The sequence below is a fragment of the Ranitomeya variabilis genome, chromosome 5 (assembly GCF_051348905.1).
Source record: "Ranitomeya variabilis isolate aRanVar5 chromosome 5, aRanVar5.hap1, whole genome shotgun sequence".
In the NCBI taxonomy this organism is placed as follows: Eukaryota; Metazoa; Chordata; class Amphibia; order Anura; family Dendrobatidae; genus Ranitomeya; species Ranitomeya variabilis.
Window position 1 is genome coordinate 327,634,862 of NC_135236.1, and position 24,355 is coordinate 327,659,216.

At 41.8% G+C, this 24,355-nt stretch overlaps 1 protein-coding gene across 2 annotated transcripts in view; it reads left to right on the plus strand.

Annotated features, from left to right (window-relative positions):
• Positions 1 to 20,682, plus strand: part of SEMA3C (semaphorin 3C) — a 213,539-nt gene extending 192,857 nt beyond the window's left edge. For both annotated transcript variants that reach the window (XM_077264680.1, XM_077264681.1), the window contains exons 17-18: positions 7,957 to 8,087; positions 18,432 to 20,682. In XM_077264680.1, the coding sequence (XP_077120795.1) occupies positions 7,957 to 8,087; positions 18,432 to 18,842 (542 nt within the window). In that variant the 3' untranslated portion in view covers positions 18,843 to 20,682. The remainder of the gene's footprint in view (positions 1 to 7,956; positions 8,088 to 18,431) is intronic.
• The last annotated feature ends 3,673 nt before the right edge of the window (positions 20,683 to 24,355 follow it).

The following is a 24,355-nucleotide window of genomic DNA, read 5'->3' on the forward strand; positions in this document are numbered from 1 at the left end:
AACCTATCCACCACAGAATCCACCCCAGGACAGTCAGAAGGCTCAACCTGACCCGAGGAAACACGAGGATGGAAACCAGAATTGCAGAAAAAAGGCGAAACCAAAGTAGCAGAACTAGCCCGATTATTAAGGGCAAACTCGGCCAATGGCAAAAAAGTCACCCAATCATCCTGATCAGCAGAAACAAAACATCTCAAATAAGTTTCCAACGTCTGATTAGTTCGCTCGGTTTGGCCATTAGTCTGAGGATGGAAGGCCGACGAAAAAGACAAATCAATGCCCATCTTAGCACAAAAAGTCCGCCAAAACCTGGACACAAACTGGGATCCTCTATCAGACACAATATTTTCAGGAATGCCGTGCAAGTGAACCACATTCTGAAAAAATAGAGGAACCAAATCGGAGGAAGAAGGCAACTTAGGCAAGGGCACCAAATGGACCATCTTGGAAAAACGATCACACACCACCCAGATGACAGACATTTTCTGAGATACTGGAAGATCCGAAATAAAATCCATGGAAATGTGCGTCCAAGGCCTTTTCGGAATATGCAAAGGCAAAAGCAAACCGCTGGCACGAGAACAGCAAGGCTTAGCCCGAGCACAAATCCCACAAGACTGCACAAAGGAACGCACATCCCGCGACAAGGAAGGCCACCAGAAGGACCTAGCCACCAAATCTCTGGTACCAAAAATCCCAGGATGACCCGCCAACACCGAAGAATGAACCTCGGAAATAACTCTGCTGGTCCATCTCTCCGGGACAAACAGTCTCTCTGGTGGACAACGGTCAGGTCTATCCGCCTGAAACTTCTGCAGCACCCGTCGCAAATCTGGGGAAATGGCAGACAAAATCACTCCCTCTCCGAGAATACCAGCCGGCTCAGAAACTCCCGGAGAGTCAGGCACAAAACTCCTAGGAAGTGCATCAGCTTTCACGTTCTTCGAACCAGGCAGGTATGAGACCACGAAGTTGAAACGGGAGAAAAACAACGACCAACGAGCCTGTCTAGGATTCAGGCGCTTGGCAGATTCAAGGTAAATCAGATTTTTGTGATCAGTCAAGACCACCACGCGATGTTTAGCTCCTTCGAGCCAATGTCGCCACTCCTCAAATGCCCACTTCATAGCCAACAACTCCCGATTACCAACATCATAATTCCGCTCGGCAGGCGAAAACTTTCTTGAAAAGAAAGCACATGGCTTCATCACAGAGCCATCAGAGCTTCTCTGCGACAAAACAGCCCCTGCTCCAATCTCAGAAGCAACAACCTTGACCTGGAAGGGGAGAGAGACATCTGGCTGACATAAGACTGGAGCTGAAGAAAACCGGTGCTTCAGCTCCCGAAAGGCCTCCACGGCCGCAGGAGACCAATTAGTAACATCAGAACCCTTCTTGGTCAAATCCGTCAAAGGTTTAACCACGCTAGAAAAATTAGCGATGAAACGACGGTAAAAATTAGCAAAACCCAAGAACTTCTGAAGACTCTTAACAGACGTGGGCTGAGTCCAGTCATGAATAGCCTGGACCTTGACTGGGTCCATCTCCACAGTAGAAGGAGAAAAAATAAAACCCAAAAAGGAGACCTTCTGTACTCCGAAGAGGCATTTTGAGCCCTTCACAAATAAAGCATTAGCACGCAGGACCTGAAACACCATCCTGACCTGCTTCACATGGGACTCCCAATCATCAGAAAAGACCAAAATGTCATCCAGATAAACAATCATAAATTTATCCAGATATTCTCGGAAGATGTTATGCATGAAGGACTGAAACACAGAAGGAGCATTAGAGAGTCCAAAAGGCATCACCAAGTACTCAAAATGGCCTTCAGGCGTATTAAATGCTGTTTTCCATTCATCTCCCTGCTTAATGCGCACAAGGTTATACGCACCACGGAAATCTATCTTGGTGAACCAACTGGCACCCTTAATCCGAGCAAACAAATCAGACAATAGTGGTAAAGGATACTGAAATTTGACTGTGATTTTATTCAGAAGACGATAATCTATACAAGGTCTCAAAGAACCGTCCTTCTTGGCCACAAAAAAAAATCCTGCACCAAGAGGGGAAGAGGATGGGCGAATATGTCCCTTCTCCAAAGACTCCTTTATATAACTCCGTATCGCGGCAAGCTCTGGTATAGACAGATTAAAAAGTCGTCCCTTAGGGAATTTACTACCAGGAATTAAATTTATAGCACAGTCACAATCCCTATGAGGGGGCAGGGCACTGGACCTGGGCTCATTAAATACATCCTGGTAGTCAGACAAAAACTCAGGGACCTCAGAAGGAGTGGAAGAAGCAATAGACACCAACGGAGCATCGCCATAAATTCCCTGACAACCCCAACTTGACACAGACATAGCTTTCCAATCTAAAACTGGATTATGAGCCTGCAGCCATGGCAGACCCAAAACGACAACATCATGCAAATTATGCAGAACAAGAAAGCGAATCACCTCCTGATGTACGGGAGTCATGCACATGGTCATTTGCGTCCAATACTGAGGCTTATTCTCAGCCAATGGCGTAGCATCAATTCCCTTCAGAGGAATGGGAAATTCCAAAGGCTCCAGGACAAAACCACAGCGCCTGGCAAACGACAAATCCATCAGATTCAGGGCAGCACCCGAATCCACAAAAGCCAAAACCGGGTAGGACGACAAAGAACAAATCAAAGTAACAGACAAAATAAATTTAGGCTGCATAGTACCAATGGTGACAGGTTTAGCGATTTTTTTTAAGCGTTTAGAGCATGCTGAGATAACATGAGTAGAATCACCACAGTAAAAGCACAACCCATTTTGACGTCTATGACTTTGTCGCTCAATTCTGGTCAGAGTTCGGTCACATTGCATAGACTCAGGTCTCTGTTCAGAAAATACCGCCAAAGGATGAGCAGATTTGCGCTCCCACAAACGCCGATCAACCTGAATGGCTAAAGCCATAGAATCACTCAGACTTGTAGGGGTGGGAAACCCCACCATAACATTCTTAACGGCCTCAGAAAGACCTTCTCTGAAATTTGCAGCCAGGGCACAGTCATTCCATTGAGTAAGCACCGACCATTTCCGAAATTTTTTACAATACACCTCTGCTTCATCCTGACCTTGAGAGATAGCCAGCAACGCTTTTTCTGCCTGATTCTCAAGATTAGGCTCCTCATAAAGCAGTCCAAGAGCCAGAAAAAATGCAGGATCTCCTGGTGCCAGAGAAAGCCCAATCTTGAGGGTCGCCACGTAACAAGGAGATAACAATTTTAACTTGCTGAGCGGAATCACCAGAGGAATGAGGTCTCAGAGAGAGAAAAAACTTACAATTATTCTTAAAATTTAGAAACCTAGATCTATCTCCAGAAAACAACTCAGGGATGGGTATTTTTGGTTCAGACATAGGGCTATGAATAACATAATCCTGAATACTTTGCACCCGTGCAGCAAGATGATCCACACTAGAAGCCAGAGTCTGAACATTCATGTCTGCAGCTGAGCTCAAAACCACCCAGAGTTCAAGGGGATGAAAGAAGCTAAACAGACTGCAGCAAAGGAAAAGCGGGAGGAAAAAAAAAAAATGTACTCAGGTCTTCTTTTTATCCCACTTCTGCGATGCATTAAACACTTTTGGGCCTGCTCTACTGTTATGATCCTTAGTGGTTGAGGATCACAAAATACTCCAGCTAAGTAACAAAACATAGGACAAGCTCTAGAGAGGTGGCAAACTGGACTGACCGCAAATCTGAACCTACCCAACACACTAAAGGTAGCCGGTGAACGTGTCTAAAATCCTAGACGTCTCGAGCCAGCCTGAGGAACTAACTACCCCTAGAGAGAAAAAAAAACCTCACTTGCCTCCAGAGAAATAATCCCCAAAGATATAGAAGCCCCCAACAAATAATAACGGTGAGGTAAGAGGAAGGCACATACACAGGGGTGAAAGCAGATTCAGCAAATGAGGCCCACTAATACTAGATAGCAGAAAATAGAAAAGGGGTCTGTGCGGTCAGTAAAAAACCCTTACAAAATATCCACACTGAGATTTCAAGAACCAACTAACGGTGTGGGGGGAGAAACTCAGTCCCCTAGAGCAACCAGCAAGCGAGGAAATCACATTTTAGCAAGCTGGACAAGAAACATGATGAATGCTGATAATCAAAAAGTAAACAAACAAAAACTTAGCTTGTCTTGGAAAGACTGGGAGCAAGGTAGTCACAAGGAATCTGAAGAGCACTGAATACATTGAGAGCAGGCAAGGAACTGAGTATCCAGGTGAGCTAAATAGGAAACCAACCAAGGATAACGAACCAGCTGATGCTGCCAACCTGCAGAAAGACAACACTACACAGTACCACTTGTGACCACTAGAGGGAGCCCAAAAATAGAGTTCACAACAGATCTGGCATACCCAGTTTTGGACTGCTGATCCTTTAAAGATAAATCGCCCTCAGAGATGTCTAGCAGCAGCTCTCGCATACAAAAAACAAGCAGAACAAGTGCTCCTGTGTTTGGGAAGATCAGGCCACATAGCAGTTAGGTGGACATGTGACACCCCAGGGTCCTGGTTGTCACAGTGGCATTGCTCTCCTCATGGGGAGAGTGATGTCATGCTTGGAAGCGATTAAGGATTCCTTTTGACAGGTAATTAGCACATACAACACCATTCTGACTCCAGGCCAGAAGGGGGAGCTCTACACCCGACTTCAGGGGAGAGCTGTGTTATGATCCGGTGGTAGGATCACAAAACTGACCTGATAGGTAAACCTGAATTGTAGGACAAGCTCTGGGAATGTGGGAACTATACCGACCGCAATCCTGATCCTATCCACACACACTAAAGGCAGCCGTGGAGCGTTACCTAAAAACCTAGACGCCTCTTCACAGCCTAAGAAACTGGCTACCCCTAGAGAGAAAGCAAAGCCTCACTTGCCTCAGAGAAATAACCCCAAAGTTTAGACAGCCCCCCACAAATAATAACGGTGAGTTAAGGGGAAAATACAAACGTAGGAATGAAAAACAGGTTTAAGCAAATGAGGCCCGCTAACACTAAATAGTCAGAAGAAAGCAAGGGATCTGTGCGGTCGGTACAAAAACTATCAAAAACTATCCACGCAGAAAGTACAAGAACCCCCACACCGACTCACGATGTGAGGGGCGCACTCTGCACCCCAGAGCTACCAGCAAGTGAAAAATCACATATAAGCAAGCTGGACTGAACACATCATATACTGAGAAACATATTCAAGGAAACAAAGAGCAAAAAGAACTAGCAAGACTTAGCTTCACAGAAAGAGACAGGTCACCAGGGAGATCCAGGAGAGGTCAGAACCAGTACTGAATACAACGACAGCAGGCAACAAGTACAGGTCCAGGTGGAGTTAAATAGGAACCATAGCAGGAAATGAGGCAGCTGAGCCCAGCTCCAGACCCGCAGTATCGCTAAAGGCCACCAGAGGGAGCCCAGACGGAATTCACAACAGAGCTGCTCTCTCTGGTCGGGAGGAGGAGTTAGTTGCTAGGCAGTTGAGAAGGGTTGACAGTTGGTGCCAGACAGCAGACTAGAGCAGTCTGAGGCAGAAGGACTGGTGAGGGGCTACATAGCCTGAGGTGCTGTAGCTCCTAGATAGCGAGATACAGAAGGAAGAACAGCCTTTAGTTAACGTGCCAGAGAGTGAAGCACAGGAGAGTGACAACAAGGGAGAATAACAGCGACTGGGCTACCTCCCTGACAGAGCGCAGATACCGGTAAGCGGAAAACTGAGGTTGTGTCATACTCTGGGAGGCACAGCAGAAACGGGTAGAACAGCTAGACTACACGTAACCTGTCCACCCTAATGCCCAGGAGACACAGTGACACATAGAGCCCGGGTCATGATAAAGACCCTGTAAAAAGGCTTGAGTCACCTGTCATACGGGTTTGTGTCCCACTTCAATAAAGGACAGAGATAATTGAGAGGACCTTGCTAAGAAGCCATAGGCAGTAAGGAACTACACCACAGCGCTAGAAGGAAGGCTTTTAACTCCACCTGGTTAAAGGGGACTCTGAACTCGCTTCCAAGACGACCGGACCCTGCCTGTACCTGTGATCTGGTGCCCTGGACTGTGGCTGCCAGCTACCATCAGTAAACCAGGTAAAAAGACTGCACAACTGTGTCCTTCGTTCTTTACTGCACTACTCACCATCTTCCATCTATTCCCCTGGAGCCCTGGGGACCTACTTCACCTGTGGGAAGTTATACCATCTGGCTGCCATAACATCACCCCAGAGGACCCCTTTAAGCAGTGTTGGTCACTTCTGACCGAATACCATAGGTGGCGTCAGGAACTTTCAGAATTTCCACAAATCCCTTTCAAGACCTTCCCTTTTACATGGGCGGCCAGGGCCACGGACCGGGTCGTCGCCGTGACACGTCCTTTTAAGTACCGGACCTGGTGCCGAGTATCCCCACTGCCTGACAGGCGTTTCAGACGATTGTCTGAACAATCTTTATAGCACACAGCTATCATAAGTGCATGGGGGGTGCTTTAGCTAAAGCTGACCTAAATAGGGTATTCTCACAATAGCCTTTAAATTGTTTACTAGATGATGTATCGACCTTCAAAGAAATAGACATGAAGACTCCAGTCAGTCATATGATAGTAAAATGAGCTACAGACTAGATTAAAAATAGAGACCTGTCTTGAATAGTCTGGAATCCAGCAGTTTATTTAGGATTGTCAATATAAAATTAATAACCATATTCCTCTGTCAAGATGACCTATTACATAAAGTTCTACATATCCCACATTGATTTTGGTGTCCATTTTTAGCCTCGCATTGCAGCAGAGTTTTTAATGTGTGACATACGGTACTTTGTTGGCTTTGTGTTGTTTTCTGTATATATATATATTTTTTATGTAAAGTAATAGAAAGAGCACAAAACAGAAAACATACTGTGCAATTTTCCATGTTATATGATAGAATGACCTGCACTCCTAAATATCTTATACATGTTTCAATTCAGTGAGTGGCTTATAGCTGCATGTAAAAGATCTCCCCTGTCACTGCCAGCACGATTAGTAATTACCAGTTTATTTTTACCAGTTCTAATTTAAGATATGAGCTGACATGTCACTTGTGCTCTCGGCCTCTTTCCTTCCATGCTTATTGTAACATACATTGACAAGACTAGTTTAGGAACACTTAAAGGGAACCTGTCACCAGGTTTGGCCGATACAAGTTACAGCTACCGCCTTTCAGGGCTTATATACACCATTCTATAATGCTGTAGATAAGCCCCTAATCCGACCTGCAAAAGAAGAAAAATAAGTTGTATTATGCTCACCTGCAGGGCGGTCCGGTCTGAAGGGTGTTGCAGGTCCTGGTCTGGCGCCTCCCAGCTTCTATATCAGCCCTGAAAGGTGATGACCGTATCTTGTATCGGCCAAACCTGGTGTCAGGTTCCCTTTAATAAACAAGAATATCTTGGATTGTTGTAGAAACAATTACTACTTTTTACCACTTTTTTTGTTCAAACAGAAAAGTCCTATAACTGTAAATAGCTAGAAAGAACACACTGACTATAATAGTACAGTTTAACAAGTGACCACAAGATATTTTCTTTTTCCGAAGATATAATGTATAACAAATATATGTAGCTCCACATTTCTAAGTCACCTGATTATGTTTCCAATTTACATTGTGTACCTTGAACTTTGATCACCGAGCACAATCTCTGATTAACTGGGGTTTCATTTATAGATTTTTCCAGTGTAAACTCATGATTCTCTAGTCATTGATGATTTATATCCTTAAAGCCAGTGGTTGGTTAAGCGGGTGGCAAAGAAGCTGTGATGTGGCTTTAGTACCTTGTATTTTCTTCCATTTGGCTCAGATCTAGGTAGCTAGATATATTTAGCATTTTTAGGCTTATTGGTGTTTTTGACATGGTTTACAAGCCCTTATTTTCCTTATGTGCAGAGTATAGGAACACTGAAGAGATTATACAGTATGGAGTCAGAAATAACACAACTTTCCTGGAGTGCACTGCCAAATCTCCGCAAGCTTCTGTCAGATGGCTCCTGCAGAAAGACAATGATCGAAGGAAAGAGGTGAGTTTGTGGAACATGGGGCAGATTATGAATCAAAAATTCTACCAAAGATTCCATATTAAATTCGGTAGATGGACATTTGACATTACTCTACATCAGTGTTCCCCAAGCTCCAGTCCTCACGGCCCACCAACAGATCATGTTTTCAGGGTTTCCTTAGCATTGCACAGGTGATGGAATTATTATTAAGGCATCAGAAATGGACATTGGTTCACTCACCCGTGTAATAAAAAGGAAATCCTGAAAATATGATCTGTTGGGGGGCCATGAGGACTGGAGTTTGAGAAGCACTGCTCTAGAGGACAGAGATCTCCAAATCATGACTCAGTGGCTGTGACAACTACAAGTTCCAGCATGCCTTGGCACCAATATGTTACTGAAAGTTGTAGTTTTGCCATAAATGGGAAGCCACAAGATGCAGATACGTGCTATAATGGCTGAAGTGATCATTGAAGGGCTAGAAGGAAATAAGGAGCACAATAGGGTCTTATCTGGGTATAAAGAGATAAATTCCAATAAAATGTACTCACCAGATCCAGCCCTTACAAAGGCTTATAGAAACTTTAGCTGCTACAGATCCACCGGTCTCCTTGTGACCACACCAAAGATAAAAGATGGGATATAGAGATGGATTCTTCTCTGCGCCGCTCATAAAATTAGAAGTCCAATTGAGTAATCCAGTGAAAAGTGGCTTTATTTCAATGCGTTTCGGAGTACTACGGCTGCTTCATCAGGACAACACATGAAATATACGTGGTGCTCCGAAACGCGTTGAAATAAAGCCACTTTTCACTGGATTACTCAATTGGACTTCTAATATTATGAGGAGCACAGAGAAGAATCCATCTCTATATCCCATTTTTTTATCAATGGCTGAAGTGAAGCATGGCACAAGTACATCCTGAGACAAATAGCGTATATATTTTTGTTTAGCTTGGACTACATACAGAACAAAGCTTATACATTGGCTCTAAATTTCTAATATGCAGTTTGAAATGTCCCTAAATTTTTGGTGTAGTTTCTCACTTGGGACTTTCCAAGTATCGGTAAACAAAAAGTCTTGGCATAATTTGCTATCACATGAAATATGGTGACTATACTACACATCAGCTTATATTACAACTCATTCTGTCCCCTCCTGTCCTGCTGCTGGGTTATTAGCTGGAAAATCAGACCTATAATTATAGTATCATACAGACAGAGCTTTGGTTCGGGGGTGGGGGGGGGGGGCGATGCTTCTGAGTGGGCCCCTAACCAGGTAACCTCGATTACAACTCGGTGACGTGCCCTAATAGTGGAGGAGAACCTCAGCAGATGACAGCGCTGTTAGTGAAAATAATCTCTATAAAGACCAACACTGATATTACCATCATATGATCAGTGGTAGATACCAGTCCTACAGAACATATAAGAGATCACAGCGCAGTTACAGATAATGACTTGCTGCTGATGTTCTTTCTGATGGAGTCGTCACTTTTCACGTTTTTTACATCTGGCCCAGACCGACATGACAAATTCTTCCAGTCACGACTCGGCTGCAGAGAATACAACAAAGGCACGTTTCACTTCTCACATTCCAGCCATCACCATCTATTCCCAACCTGCACAAGCTCCTCATCCTGTTGATACCCCAATGCTGAACCGCTGCTGCCATATGTGACCCTATTACTGCACCTGCTATGTGGTACTGTGTGCTCTCTAAATTCTAAAGCAACCCTCTATAATATAGTAATGCCGGCATTAAGTGCCCTAGAAAACAGTGCCCACATTTTGCCCCCTAGAAAGTAATATTGGCCTATGTGACCCTTTGATAGTCACAGTAACCGGAGTTCCCCTATAACAATAAGTTCACTTAACATTGAAAAATGTCCCGATTCTACTCCCTGAACAGCTCCCCTATACACTGCATGATGCTCTCTTATACATAACATGATGCCTTCTGACTGTAATGTTCCCCCACACAGTATACCGACCCCTTAGTAGCCCCCAAACTGTTTGGTGGCTCCAACACTGTAAGATGACCCTCTCACTGTAATCTCCACACTGTATGATGGCCCCCTAGATAGCCTCCATATAGTATAATGCACCCCCATAGGACTCCATATAGTATAATGTACTCCCCATAGGCCTACTCTATATTATATAATGCACCCCCATAGGCAGACTCTATTGCATAAGGCATCCCGCATAGGCAGACTATAGCACAAGGCAGCACCAATAGGCAGACTATGTAGTATAAGGCAGCACCCCATAGGCAGACCCTCTAGTATAAGATAGCACCCCATAGGCAGACCCTGGAGTATAAGGCAGTACCCCTATGTCAGACCCTGTAGTATAAGGCAGCACTCCCATAGGCAAACCCTGTAGTATAAGGCAGCACCCCCATAGGCAGACCCTGTAGTATAAGACAGCACCCCATAGGCAGACTCTGTACTATAAGGCAGCACCCCATAGGCAGACTCTGTAGTGTAAGGCAGCACCCGTGGGCAGACCCTGTACTATAAGACATCACCCCTTAGGCAGACCCTGTAGTATAAGACAGCACCCCATAGGCAGACTCTGTAGTATAAGACAGCACCCCATAGGCAGACTCTGCAGTGTATGGCAGCACCCCATAGGCAAACTCTGAAGTATAATGCAGCACCCCCATAGGCAGACTTTGTAGCATAAAGCAGCCCCCATAGGCAGACTCTGTAGTATAAGGCAGCCCCCCATAGGCAGATCCTGTAGCATAAGACAGCACCCCACAGGCAGACTCTGTAGTATAAGGCAGCATCCCATATGCAAACTCTGTAGCATAATGCAGCACACCAATAGGCAGACAGTGTAGTATAAGGCAGCACACCCCCACACAGTCAGACTCTATAGTATAAGGCAGCTCCTCCCACAGGCAGACTCTGTAGTATAAGGCAGCACCCCCCCACAGGCAGACTCTGCAGTATAAGGCAGCACCCCCCCCAACAGGCAGAATCTGTAGTATAAGGCAGCACCCCCCACAGGCAGACGCTGTAGTATAAGACCGCATCCCCCCACAGGCAGACTGTAGTTTAAGGCAGCCCCCATAAATAAAACATAAATGTTCACCTCTCTTCTTCCTGGTTCCTGCGCTGCTCCCTGTTCCCGCTCACCTCCGGACCACGGGCACCGGGCAGTGATGTCAGACGCTGACAGGGGGATAATGGGAGAGGGAGCGTAGCGCTCCTTCCCTCATCAATGCGGTCAGCTGCATCGGCTAGATGCCGATATAGCTGACCCTACGATGACAGGTGGGGGGCCCACTGCTGGCCCCCCCACCAGCTCAGGGGCCCCACAGCAGCCGGGCGGCAGAGCAGGGAGATTGTTTCTCCCTGCTCTGCTGCAGAACGTAACTGTAGCGGCGCGCTGTGCACGCCAATACAGTTACAGTAGCGTAGCTCCGGGTGGGCCCCCTCTGAGCACCGGGGCCACCGCCTCCTCTGCCCCCCCTGTAGCTACGCTACTGCATACAGATAAATATTCTCTTCTTCACTCACTGTTATTGGTTTCATAGAGAGATGTTTTTCCAGATGCACTTTTCTTTGACATCTGTGGCTATTTCCAGAAAGCCGCATTTCATTTCTCTATTATTTGACATCTTATTATTACCCAACAGTTTTCCTAGTGACGCAGGCAGAACCACTAAAATACATTAGTGCTTGTAAGGGCTTTCTGTGTTCACCTCTCCACATCTATGATCCTTCATAAGCTTTTATAGAACAGGACGCCCTTTGTGCAAAAATGCTTCTTCTTTTGGAGGAAATTTTCCTCTTAATAAACTCATTCCATGTCAGATAAGAAAAAAAGATTAAATTCATGTCAACAAATCCTGCCTATGAGCACACGAGCTATGAGCTCAAATTTTTTGTAATTGTAGAGGTGTGCTACAGTGGCCCGATGTTAGGTGCCTTCTTGTCATCACTCACGTGTCCCCACAATCTAATTTCTCTGTCTGATGCATAAACACACTAGGGCCAATTTAATAGGAAGTTGATGAACTTGTTTCATGTTTTTGGGACTGTGGATGGAGATTGGAGTACACTGACAAGTCAAATCAAACATGAAGAGAAGATGCAAACTCACTTCAGGTTTTGGTCAGATTTTATGCTATTGCAACACAGCAGATGAACCACCTGTGACATTCTTCTTCTTCATAGAATCAATTTTGTAATCTTGCATCCTTTAGAGGAAAAAGGATGGATATATATGGTGTATAACTGAGTATGGTAGAACAGCATGGAAAAGCCACGAATTTAGTATACCAAGTATGTAATGGAAGCAGTTCTAGAATCTTTTGTATAACTTAAAAAAACATTGCCGATTTCAGCAAAACCTATGTAAACAAGAGGTTATCCCACTAGGTAAATAAATAAATCTATGGAGCAATGCACAATATTGTTTTAATACATTAAAAGTTATTTGTTCAGTGCATTTCTATCCCTTTAGACACCTTTACCCACTTTTCAAAAATTCTGGTTTCTTCCCTTCCTATGGGTGGGCTATAGCTTGTCCAATGTGACCAGGAAATGGCAGAATTTTCCAGGAGTGCACTGCCAACACCATATCTCCTGTCTTCCTCCATTTACCTGAAAACAATAATCTCTTGTATGCAGTCTTATCAATACTACTAATAAATAAAGTCCCATTATCTATCTGTCTGTCTATCTATCTATCTATCTATCTATCTATCTATCTATCTATCTATCTATCTATCTATCTCTTCTCTCTTGTTCCCTTTGTTACAGCTATTGCCACAAGAGAAACAGCATGGACCACCATTACACACTGTTACTGGATGTATATTGCAAATACACTTCTTAAGTATTGTCTGTTTTGTAATACATCAATATATTTTTGGTTCTTGTCAGCATGAATTTACCATATAAAGCTTACACACGGGGCAAAGGTTTTATCCTCATGGTCTAAGACTACGTAATCAAGCTTTTTATTTGGGATGAACGTTTTAGTTGGGAATGGGACCTCTATTCTTAACAAGCCAAGGAATTGTTGAACTCTTTAATTTTTCACTTCCCAGGAAACTCGTTCCTCTTGTGTGAATGTCAGTGATTTTTTACAATTTGGAACTGTTAACCTTTACAGCCTGACCATATCGCCAGCTGTGCTTTCCTTCTAGACAATACCAGCATCACTGTCTGGAAATTAGGCTTCTGATTGCCAAGAAACAAATGTTACTTGGAAATATTTTTCACTGTAAAACAAACCTAAGTATCTTGCGATCTTTGGAGTGAAGATACAAATAAGAATTTTTCAGAACCAGATGTGATCCACGATGAAGCTGATGATGTTAGTGCTTTCCTAAACACAATAGAGCCTTTATATGGATCAGACAGAAACACATCAAATGAACCTAAGTACATTTATGGTTAATGCTAGGAGCCTACACTTATGTCAGCCACCTTATATTGCACTGCATTTTATTTTCCATTACCACATATGGTATACTCATTTCCAATGTACAGCTTACAGCTTGTGAAACAGATATTTTGTTTTACATTTGTAAATATACCAATATCCTCAATACTAAATTATTTGACCAAAATAGCATATCACAAACCAACATTAAAAAAGAGATGAGGGCCTTTTAGAAAAGACTAAAAACATTTTTATTATAATTAAAAGAATGAGAACAAAATCATGAATATGTAAAAACAGGGCAGTACAAATACAGATAAGGTGGGTAAACCTGCGCAGATATATCATACAATATACTACTCAATTCACATCTGTTAAATATTGTATTGCAGATACAGTTTTAGCCAATATGGTAGTAAAACATATATGTTACACAATGTACAGGACATACTACAGCATGTGTGTGTATTCAGTGGGAGAAATAAGTATTTGATCCCTTGCTGATTTTGTAAGTTTGCCCACTGACAAACACATGAACAGTCTATAATTTTAAGGGTGGGTTAATTTTAAATTGAGAGAATGAATATCAAAAATAAAATTCAGAAAATCACATTATATAAAATATATAAATGTATTGGCATTTTGCAGTGAGAAATAAGTATTTGATCCCTCTGGCAAACAAGACTTAATACTTTGTGGCAAAACCCTTGTTGGCAAGCACGGCAGTCAGACGTTTTTTGTAGTTGATGATGAGGTTTGCTCACATGTCGGGGAATTTTGGTCCACTCCTCTTTGCAGATCATCTCTAAATCATTAAGATTTTGAGGCTGTCGCTTTACAACTCGGAGCTTCAATTCCCTCCATAAGTTTTCTATGGGATTAAGGTCTGGAGACTGGCTAGGCCACTCCATTACCTTAATGTGCTTCTTTTTGAGACACTCCATTGTCTTGCTGGAAGACCCAGCCATGACCCATTTTTAATGTCCTGGTGGAGGGAAGGAGATTGTCACTCAGGATTTTACGGTGCATGGCTCCATCCATTATCCCATTGATGCGCTGAAGTAGTCCTGTGCCCTTAGCAGAGAAACACCCCCATAACATAATGTTTCCACATCCATGCTTGACAGTGGGGGATGGTGTTCTTTGGGTCATAGGCAGCATTTCTCTTCCTCCAAACACGGCGAGTTGAGTTACTGCCAAATACCTCAATTTTTGTCTCATCTGACCACAGCACCTTCTCCCAATCACTCACAGAATCATCCAGGTGTTCATTTGCAAACTTCAGACGGGCCTGCACATGTGCCTTCTTGAGCAGTGGAACCTTGCGGGCACTGCAGGATTTTAAACCTTTACAGCGTAATGTGTTACAGTACCAATGGTTTTCTTCGTGACTGTGGTCCCAGCTGCCTTGAGATCATTAGCAAGTTCCCCCCTGTGTAGTTTTAGGCTGATCTCTCACCTTCCTCATGATCAAGGATACCCCACAAGGTGGGGTTTTGCATCGTGCCCCAGATCGATGTTGATTGACAGTCATTTTGTATTTCTTCCATTTTTTTTTTACTGTTGCACCAACAGTTGTCTCCTTCTCACCCAGTATCTTATTATTGTTTTGTAGCCCATTCCAGCTTTGTGCAGGTGTATGATCTTGTCCCTGACATCCTTATAAAGCTCTTCGGTCTTGCCCATGTTGTAGAGGTTAGAGTCTGACTGATTAATTGAGTCTGTGGACAGGAGTCTTTTATAAAGGTGACTATGTAAGACAGCTCTCTTTAATGCAGGTAACAAGTTGATTAGGAGCATCTAACTGGTTTGTAAGAGCCAGAACTCTTAATGGTTGGTAGGGGATCAAATACTTACTTCTCACTGCAAAATGCAAATAAGTTGATATAATTTATACAATGTGATTTTCTGGATTTTACTTTTGATATTCTATCTCTCAATGTTAAAATTAATCTACCCTTAAAATTACAGACTGTTCATGTCTTTGTCAGTGGGCAAACTGAACTGTATGTGTATATATATATATATATATATATATATATATATATATATATATATATATGTGTGTGTGTGTGTGTGTGTGTGTGTGTGTGTGTGTGTATATATATATATATATATATATATATATATATATATATATACAGTACAGACCAAAAGTTTGGACACACCTTCTCATTTAAAGATCTATCTGTATTTATTTTCGGGACTATGAAAACTGTACATTAACTCTGAAGGCATCAAAATTATGAATTAACACAAGTGGAATTATATACTTAACAAAAAAACTGTGAAACAACTGAAATTATGTCTTATATTCTAGGTTCTTCAAAGTAGCCACCTTTTGCTTTGATGACTGCTTTGCACACTCTTGGCATTCTCTTGATGAGCTTCAAGAGGTAGTCACCGGGAATGGTTTTCACTTCACAGGTGTGCCCTGTCAGGTTTAATAAGTGGGATTTCTTGCCTTATAAATGGGGTTGGGACCATCAGTTGTATTGTGCAGAAGTCTGGTGGATACACAGCTGATAGTCCTACTGAATAGACTGTTAGAATTTGTATTATGGCAAGAAAAAAGCAGCTAAGTAAAGAAAAACGAGTGGCTATCATTACTTTAAGAAATGAAGGTCAGTCAGTCCGAAAAATAGGGCAAACTTTGAAAGTGTCCCCAAATGCAGTGGCAAAAACCATCAAGCGCTACAAAGAAACTGGCTCACATGAGGACCGCCCCAGGAAAGGAAGACCAAGAGTCACCTCTGCTTCTGAGGGTAAGTTTATCTGAGTCACCAGCCTCAGAAATCGCAGGTTAACAGCAGCTCAGATTAGAGACCAGGTCAATGCCACACACAGTTCTAGCAGCAGACACATCTCTACAACAACTGTTAAGAGGTGACTTTGTGCAGCAGGCCTTCATGGTAAAATAGCTTCTAAGAAACAACTGCTAAGGACAGGCAACAAGCAGAAGAGACTTGTTTGGGCTAAAGAACACAAGGAATGGACTTTAGACCAGTGGAAATCTATGCTTTGGTCTGATGAGTCCAAATTTGAGATCTTTGGTTTTAACCAGTGTCTTTGTGCGATGCAGAAAAGGTGAACGGATGGACTCTACATGCCTGGTTCCCACCGTGAAGCATGGAGGAGGAGGTGTGATGGTGTGGGGGTGCTTTGCTGGTGACACTGTTGGGGATTTTATTCAAAATTGAAGGCATACTAAACCAGCATGCCTACCACAGCATCTTGCAACGGCATGCTATTCAATCCGGTTTGCGTTTAGTTGGACCATCATTTATTTTTCAACAGGACAATGACCCCAAACATACCTCCAGGCTGTGTAAGGGCTATTTGACCAAGAAGGAGAGTGATGGGGTGCTACGCCAGATGACCTGGCCTCCACAGTCACCAGACCTGAACCCAATCGAGATGGTTTGGGGTGAGCTGGACCGCAGAGTGAAGGCAAAAGGGCCAACAAGTGCTAAGCATCTCTGGGAACTCCATCAAGATTGTTGGAAGACCATTCCCGGTGACTACCTCTTGAAGCTCATCAAGAGAATGCCAAGAGTGTACAAATAGTCATCAAAGCAAAAGGTGGCTACTTTGAAGAACCTAGAATATAAGAGAGTATATAATTCCACATGTGTTAATTCATAGTTTTGATGCCTTCAGTGTGAATGTAGAATTTTCATAGTCATGAAAATACAGAAAAATCTTTAAATGAGAAGGTGTGTCCAAACTTTTGCTCTGTACTGTATATGTGCGTATATATTTATATCTCTATGACGACACTATAATGGACTTTATGTGGTCCGCATAATAATTCAGTGCTGAATATCTGCGTTAGTCCTGATAAATTCCTACAGCTGTATCTAAGAACCATATGAGTCACGGTAGACTAGACAAACTGACAATATGATGACATTAGATGATGTGAGAACAGTAATAATTTTAAAGCTACCACAAGAGAGGAAGAGAGGAAACGTTTCCAGTAGTATTTAAGTTCCGGAAACCACCACACCCATTTATTGCATATTTTGAAAGAAACAAATAATTTATCTGTTTTGGTAATCATACGTTCACAAATTTCTCTATGTATACCGTAAACGGTTTCTATACTGATATGTAGATATTGGATAAACACCACTGAACTCTTGCAGCCAGCATCTGATGCATGCTGCCTCTGGATCTCCCTTTGAAGGGAACCTGTCACCCCCCCAGGCGTTTGTAACTAAAAGAGCCACTTTGTGCTGCACTAATGCTGCATTCTGACAAGGTGGCTCTTTTAGTTCGAGTCCCTGGCACTGCTGAAATAATCGTTTTTGAAATTTGTCCCTCATACCTCAAAATCGCCAGGGAGGCAGGTCTTTCCCCCCTAATCCAGACACCTCCCAGCCGTCACTCATGGCCTCTGCACGCCGGGCGCTGCCTCCTCTTCCTTTATTAGTGTTCCCGGCGCCTGCGCTGTTATTTTTTTATCGGGCATGCGCAGTTGCGCTGCCCTTCGAACTTACAGAGCAGGTGCCGGGAATGCTAATGAAGGAAGAGGAGGCGGCGCCCGGCGTGGAGAGGCCATGAGTGACGGCTTTGCGATTTTGAGGTATGAGGGACAAATTTCAAAAACTATTATTTCAGCAGTGCCAGGGACCCGAACTAAAAGAGCCACATTGTCAGAATGCAGCATTAGTGCTGCACAAGGTGGCTCTTTTAGTTACAAGCGCCTGGGGGGGTGACAGGTTCCCTTTAAGAGACCCCAAATTGTTACTTTACGCTTTGAAAACCAATATTTTTCAGAAAATGTTTTAAAAGACAGAACTTTTCAAGTCTTAAATAAATGCATTCACAATAGCTTAGCAATAATAAAGAATTGGAGCACATTTGAAATGTTAGCCTCCGCTTTGTAATACCATACATGATTGGTTTACACACCTACATATTTTTCTGACATCGCCTCTATGCCTTTCACAGGTGAAGCTGAATGAAAGGATCATTTCTACTGGTCAAGGACTGCTTATTCGATCCATTCAGGACACTGACCAAGGATTGTATCACTGCATAGCAACTGAGAATGCCTTCAAGCAAACAATTGCAAAAATCAATTTAAAAATCTTGGATTCCGAACTTGTGACCTTCATGACTGATAAATCTCAGTGGATCTGGGCCAGCACTTTGAGTGGACTACAGTTTCATCCCAAGGACCTCACTGGATCATTCAGTCACTCCGAGCTGCAAATAATTAACCAATACTGCAAAGAGAGTAGGCAGAAAAAAAATCCCGCACTAGAAATACCAAAACACAAAGGTGAATATAGTAAATTAAAACTCATTATGAATACCAGGAAAAGCAGGAATCGGAGAAATCAATTGCCTGGGTCTTAGGGATTGGTTACTCCTCTATTTACAGCTATGAGTTGTGTTACCAGCCACCTAGGTGTGAACAATATGGAGAAAAAAAATGAAATTCAAACCCATTTGGCTTATATAACCATACCTTCAATTGAACTTATGATACTGAAATCCTGCTTTTGTAACATCAACTAAATGCCCAAGTAATTTAGCATATTCCGACAATATTGAACCGGTTGGTGGTAGATGCCTTCACTTACACTTTGTTTTTTGTTTATGTGTTAGTGTACATAAGTAAAATTTGGTTTTATTAATCCTTATTTATTAGATTTTATTTTTCAGACAGTAATTAAAATGAACATAACAAATGAGGTTTCATGTTGTAACTAACACTCACTGTTGGTCCAGAGTCTATTTATACTGTAGAAACGTAGGACATATTAAATGTGTTAGAGTGATCCGGCAAAGTGTCTTAATACATTATGTTACAGAAGAGATATGAATCCACAGTACTTAAAGAGGACCTGTCATCAGGGTCATACATAGTAAACTAAAGGCATTGCCATAATGGCATCGGTATACTGATTCAATATATACTTTCAATGAAGAAATTCATAGCCTGCTTTTTATAAAAATCATCATTACAATTGTTTGGACTCTGGGTTTTGGGGCAGGACAGTGGGTTGCTTCTTCGGCTCTGCCCTGGTCCCTTTTCTGTCTGTCTTCTCCCTTATTTAAATTCCATGCTGGTGGAATTCAATGATGAGCCAAGGTCCCAATGAGTGTGTGCGCTGCCACCAGCACCATTTTATTGAAGCCCATCGAGAAATCAATCTGCGCAAGCGCTGCCCGTGACTAGGATGGCGCCAGCGGGGAATTTGAATAAGGAAGAAGATTAGACAGCCGAGAGGCCATGGCAGAGCCAAAGACCCTACACGCAGTCCCGTCCCACAGGCCCACTCTGATGCACAGAGACCAAAACTTATGATGATTTAAAAAAAAAAAAACAGCATACAGATTTCCTTCTGAAAGTATATATTAAGTTAGTATACCTGCACCATTATGGCAGTGCCTTTACTTTAATACATGTAACCCTGATGACAGGTTCTCTTTAACAACAATACCAAGGAATCATATAGTTAACTGTTGGTGAGCTAAAGCAATGGAGAGTTTAAGGCTTATGTTGTATATATCTTGATGAGAAAGAAATATGGAAGTAATATAAATCATGGTTGGAAAAGCATGAAGGTGGTTTGGAAGAGAGGAAAGTAGTGAGGATTGTTAGAATATTCTTATAGGCCAGTTTCTCAAAGGAAATGTAAAAGTCAGTTTTAAAACATGTGGGGCCTTATTTATCAAAAGTAGCAAAAAGAAAATCTATCTTTTTTGTCCATAGCAACCAATCAGTGCTTAGCTTACATTTATTAAACTGCACTGGCAAAATGAAAACTGAGCTATGATTGGTTGCTATGGGCAACAAATACAACTTTTCTTTAGCCAATTTTGATAAATGAAGTTCTGTATGTTTGGTGTTTAAAAGGGAAAATATGCATTTCTAAAAACGTAATGGTTAGAGAGGTTTCTCAAAATCCTGTTTTTTTGTTTTTTTTTAATTATTATTATCATTATTCAAGGGGCTGAAGCTCAAATTGCCGTCCGCTGAGAAATCCAATTTAATGTTGTTATTTTAGTACATTGTTTAAATCAAACAGCAAATCAGTAAGGTAAAGTGTAAAGATGTTGCGTGATTAATCTATGTGAAAATCCAAATTTATGTTATTTTTATATTTTGCAATTTTTTAACACATATTTAAGACTGTACATTGGAACTTAGTTATTGTAGCATAAAAATAAACGTTACATTTTAATTTTGCTTACAGAGTACCATTTTACAGTAACTTAGATATGATCATTTGCTTCTACCAGTTTAAGGCCCATTCACATGCCAATATTAGTTCTATATCGGAAAGTAACATTAGATAGCTTAGTCCGTGTGTGAAGGCAACCATTCAACACCCAGACCCATTCTTCCAGAGAGCAACCAATGGGATAGCCATGATTAACAAAACCATGGAGAGACACAAATCATCCATTGTTTATCCAAGCAGAGCAGGTCAGCCCCTGAACAGCAGGGGTCCCAGGGCTGGAGGTTCTGAGGAAAGGCCATTTAAAGGAAAACTAACTTTGGCAACATTTTACTTTTTTACATATCACAATCTGTATAAAAAAAAAAAAAAAAAATCTTGCAATTTTCACTCTGGCCATCGAGGCTCTTTAGGCTCAAACATCCTGTAGTCTCAGGAAACAACACATGTACTGTACATAGCCACAATTATCAGATTCCGACCCTATCTTTTGTATTAAAGTGTCTAATGAGCATGTGAAAAAGTCATTGTGAAGAGAGAGGAGCGGGGTCAACTGTGACATCCACTACTGAGATTGAGGTATACTTTGCCATGAGCTGTGTGAAAATTGCAAGACTACTAATTTAGTTTTTTAATTTATAAAGATTGATATGGAAAAAATATTGACAATATTTTGTTTAGAAATACATGTAACACAATAACTTGATTCAAACAATAGGTGATTTTCTTAAGATGGCTTCACTTTAACAATAGGGGATCATAAATATCTGCAATTGCTGAGGCCAATTCTTGAGTGGATATCATTTGTAGACAGTCATATCTGTTGAATATGGTCACTCAAAAGTATAATTTACGGTATTTGATCAAAATCCACAAATATACTGTGTGTTTTACTGTTATTTATTGGAGTAATATAGTCTATCTGTAGTTTGTCACCAGTATTAGTCATACACTCACCGGCCACTTTATTAGGTACACCATGCTAGTAACGGGTTGGACCCCCTTTTGCCTTCAGAACTGCCTCAATTCTTCGTGGCATAGATTCAACAAGGTGCTGGAAGCATTCCTCAGAGATTTTGGTCCATATTGACATGATGGCATCACACAGTTGCCGCAGATTTGTCGGCTGCACATCCTAAAGATGCTCCATACAAGGCAGGATGGATCCATGCTTTCATGTTGTTTACGCCAAATTCTGACCCTACCATCCGAATGTCGCAGCAGAAATCGAGACTCATCAGACCAAGCAACGTTTTTCCAATCTTCTACTGTCCAATTTCGATGAGCTTGTACAAATTGTAGCCTCAGTTTCCTGTTCTTAGCTGAAAGGAGTGGTACCCGGTGTGGTCTTCTGCTGCTGTAGCCCATCTGCCTCAAAGTTCGACGCACTGTGCGTTCAGAGATGCTCTTAGGCCTACCTTGGTTGTAACGGGTGGCGATTTGAGTCACTGTTGCCTTTCTATCAGCTCGAACCAGTCTGCCCATTCTCCTCTGACCTCTGGCATCAACAAGGCATTTCCGCCCACAGAACTGCCGCTCACTGGATTTTTTTTATTTTTCGGACCATTCTCTGTAAACCCTAGAGATGGTTGTGCGTGAAAATCCCAGTAGATCAGCAGTTTCTGAAATACTCAGACCAGCCCTTCTGGCACCAACAACCATGCCACGTTCAAAGGCGCTCAAATCACCTTTCTTCCCCATACTGATGCTCGGTTTGAACTGCAGGAGATTGTCTTGACCATGTCTACATGCCTAAATGCACTGAGTTGCCGCCATGTGATTGGCTGATTAGAAATTAAGTGTTAACAAGAAGTTGGACAGGTGTACCTAATAAAGTGGCCAGTGAGTGTATTTATGGTGGGAAAAAAAGCCATGTTTACCTGAAGCAACCAGTGGCTCGCCCCATTCTTCTCTCCAAAATACCTTCCATTCAATATCAAACCCACAGTCTTATTTTAAGTAAATGGTTTTTGACAAGTACACTTCACTTGAGTATTTTTTTTTACTAACTCTGTGTCTATGTTTAATAACAATTTTTAAAAATCACCTACATTTTAGTACATAAAGAGCAATATATACCGTAATCTTGCACCTTAGTTTTTATTAGTGTGGCATTTTCAGGGGCTAGACCTAATTTTTTTTTATCTATGGACCATTGTGCTTAGTATACCCTCAGGAAGTGCCATAATACCTTTTATACATTGTCTTATATGGTAACGTAAGGCTGCATATGACTCGTATGTAGTATATAACATTAAAAAGTTGCCATCTTGTTTGGAAAAAGCAAAAACGTCAATTTCTGGTCCAAAGGAATTGCTATTACAGATGATAAATCAGTAAACTGGACACTATTCTTATAATATAATATCTACTAATATAAATTTCAACAAAGTATCAGGATTGGTCTGCTTGACCATTAATGCTTTGTGAGGCTCTTCTATAAACTACTATGTAAAATTGTTATTCATGTAAATGGTGAACTTATAACTGTGCCAGTGGTGTGAATTCTCATGCAACACACATATTGAAATATATGTCTATTCATATATAGATGTAGACATTCTTTAAATGACAAAGATGTAACAATGCAGAAAAATACTGGTGTGAAACAGTTTAAAGCCCCCAATATCGACAGGTTTGAGCGAAACATTAATATATATGAAAGCACTGGCCATCTGATTGTTTGGGAAGATATCAATCGAGCAGGTCCAATTTTGGACTGCCAATCACTTTGTTCTCGTGGAGATGAATGGGAGCGATCTCTGCTGGCAGTTTTCTCATAGAGAACATGGCTGTCGACCAAACAGCACCTAACCTAATATGTATGTGGCCTTAATGCGACACCTAACAATTCCGATTCAGGGGCTTTGTTGTGTTGAGTTGACTTTCTGCGTTGTCATCTTTCTTGTGTCATAGTTTAACATCAGCTACATCTGTATATTCAACAAGTACAGTTCACCAAGATATTTATTCCGGCTTCCCCGTCTGATCCCAATGTTGGTAATTCACTGTTAGAAATTTGAGTCCACTTTTTCCAGCGTTCAGGAAGAATTAGTATATGGTACACCTCAATGTTGTTATCCATTCATATTGCCAAGTCACAGCTTTAACCACTGTATCATTACACAGTTCCACAGTTCCATGTATGGCCTCTGACATTAACAAGAATTGCTATAATTTGTATTTTGTTTTGCACTAATCTACAGTATCAGATCTTATAAAGAGACCGATTTGCATCACAATATGTAATGAGGTAATATAGGTGGCTACCATAGATATCTGGATATTAGTGTATATGTGCTGTGCACATGTGAAATAAGCTCGTATACTGTAAGCCTCAATTTAATGATCTTTCTTACAATTCCCCACTGTTTTTCTGTGCAGAGACAATATGTTGTCAGTTTTTTAGCTTCTTTATTTGCATCATTTACTTTGCTGTTGTAATATAATTGCTCACTTTCATGCTATTTAATGTGTCTGGTTTATGGCCTTTTAATATAATGTACATACATTTTTGTTTCATATTGTGTAACATCTATAGCTGTACCTACCACATATTTTGCTGTTGGTTACATTTTATTTTCAAGGTGGGTATTTTCTCATCCAGCAAACCAGCGCCCTGCTCAGTATTGACAAGGGACAAAACTTTGAAGCACTGAAAAAAAATATTGGGCTACAGAT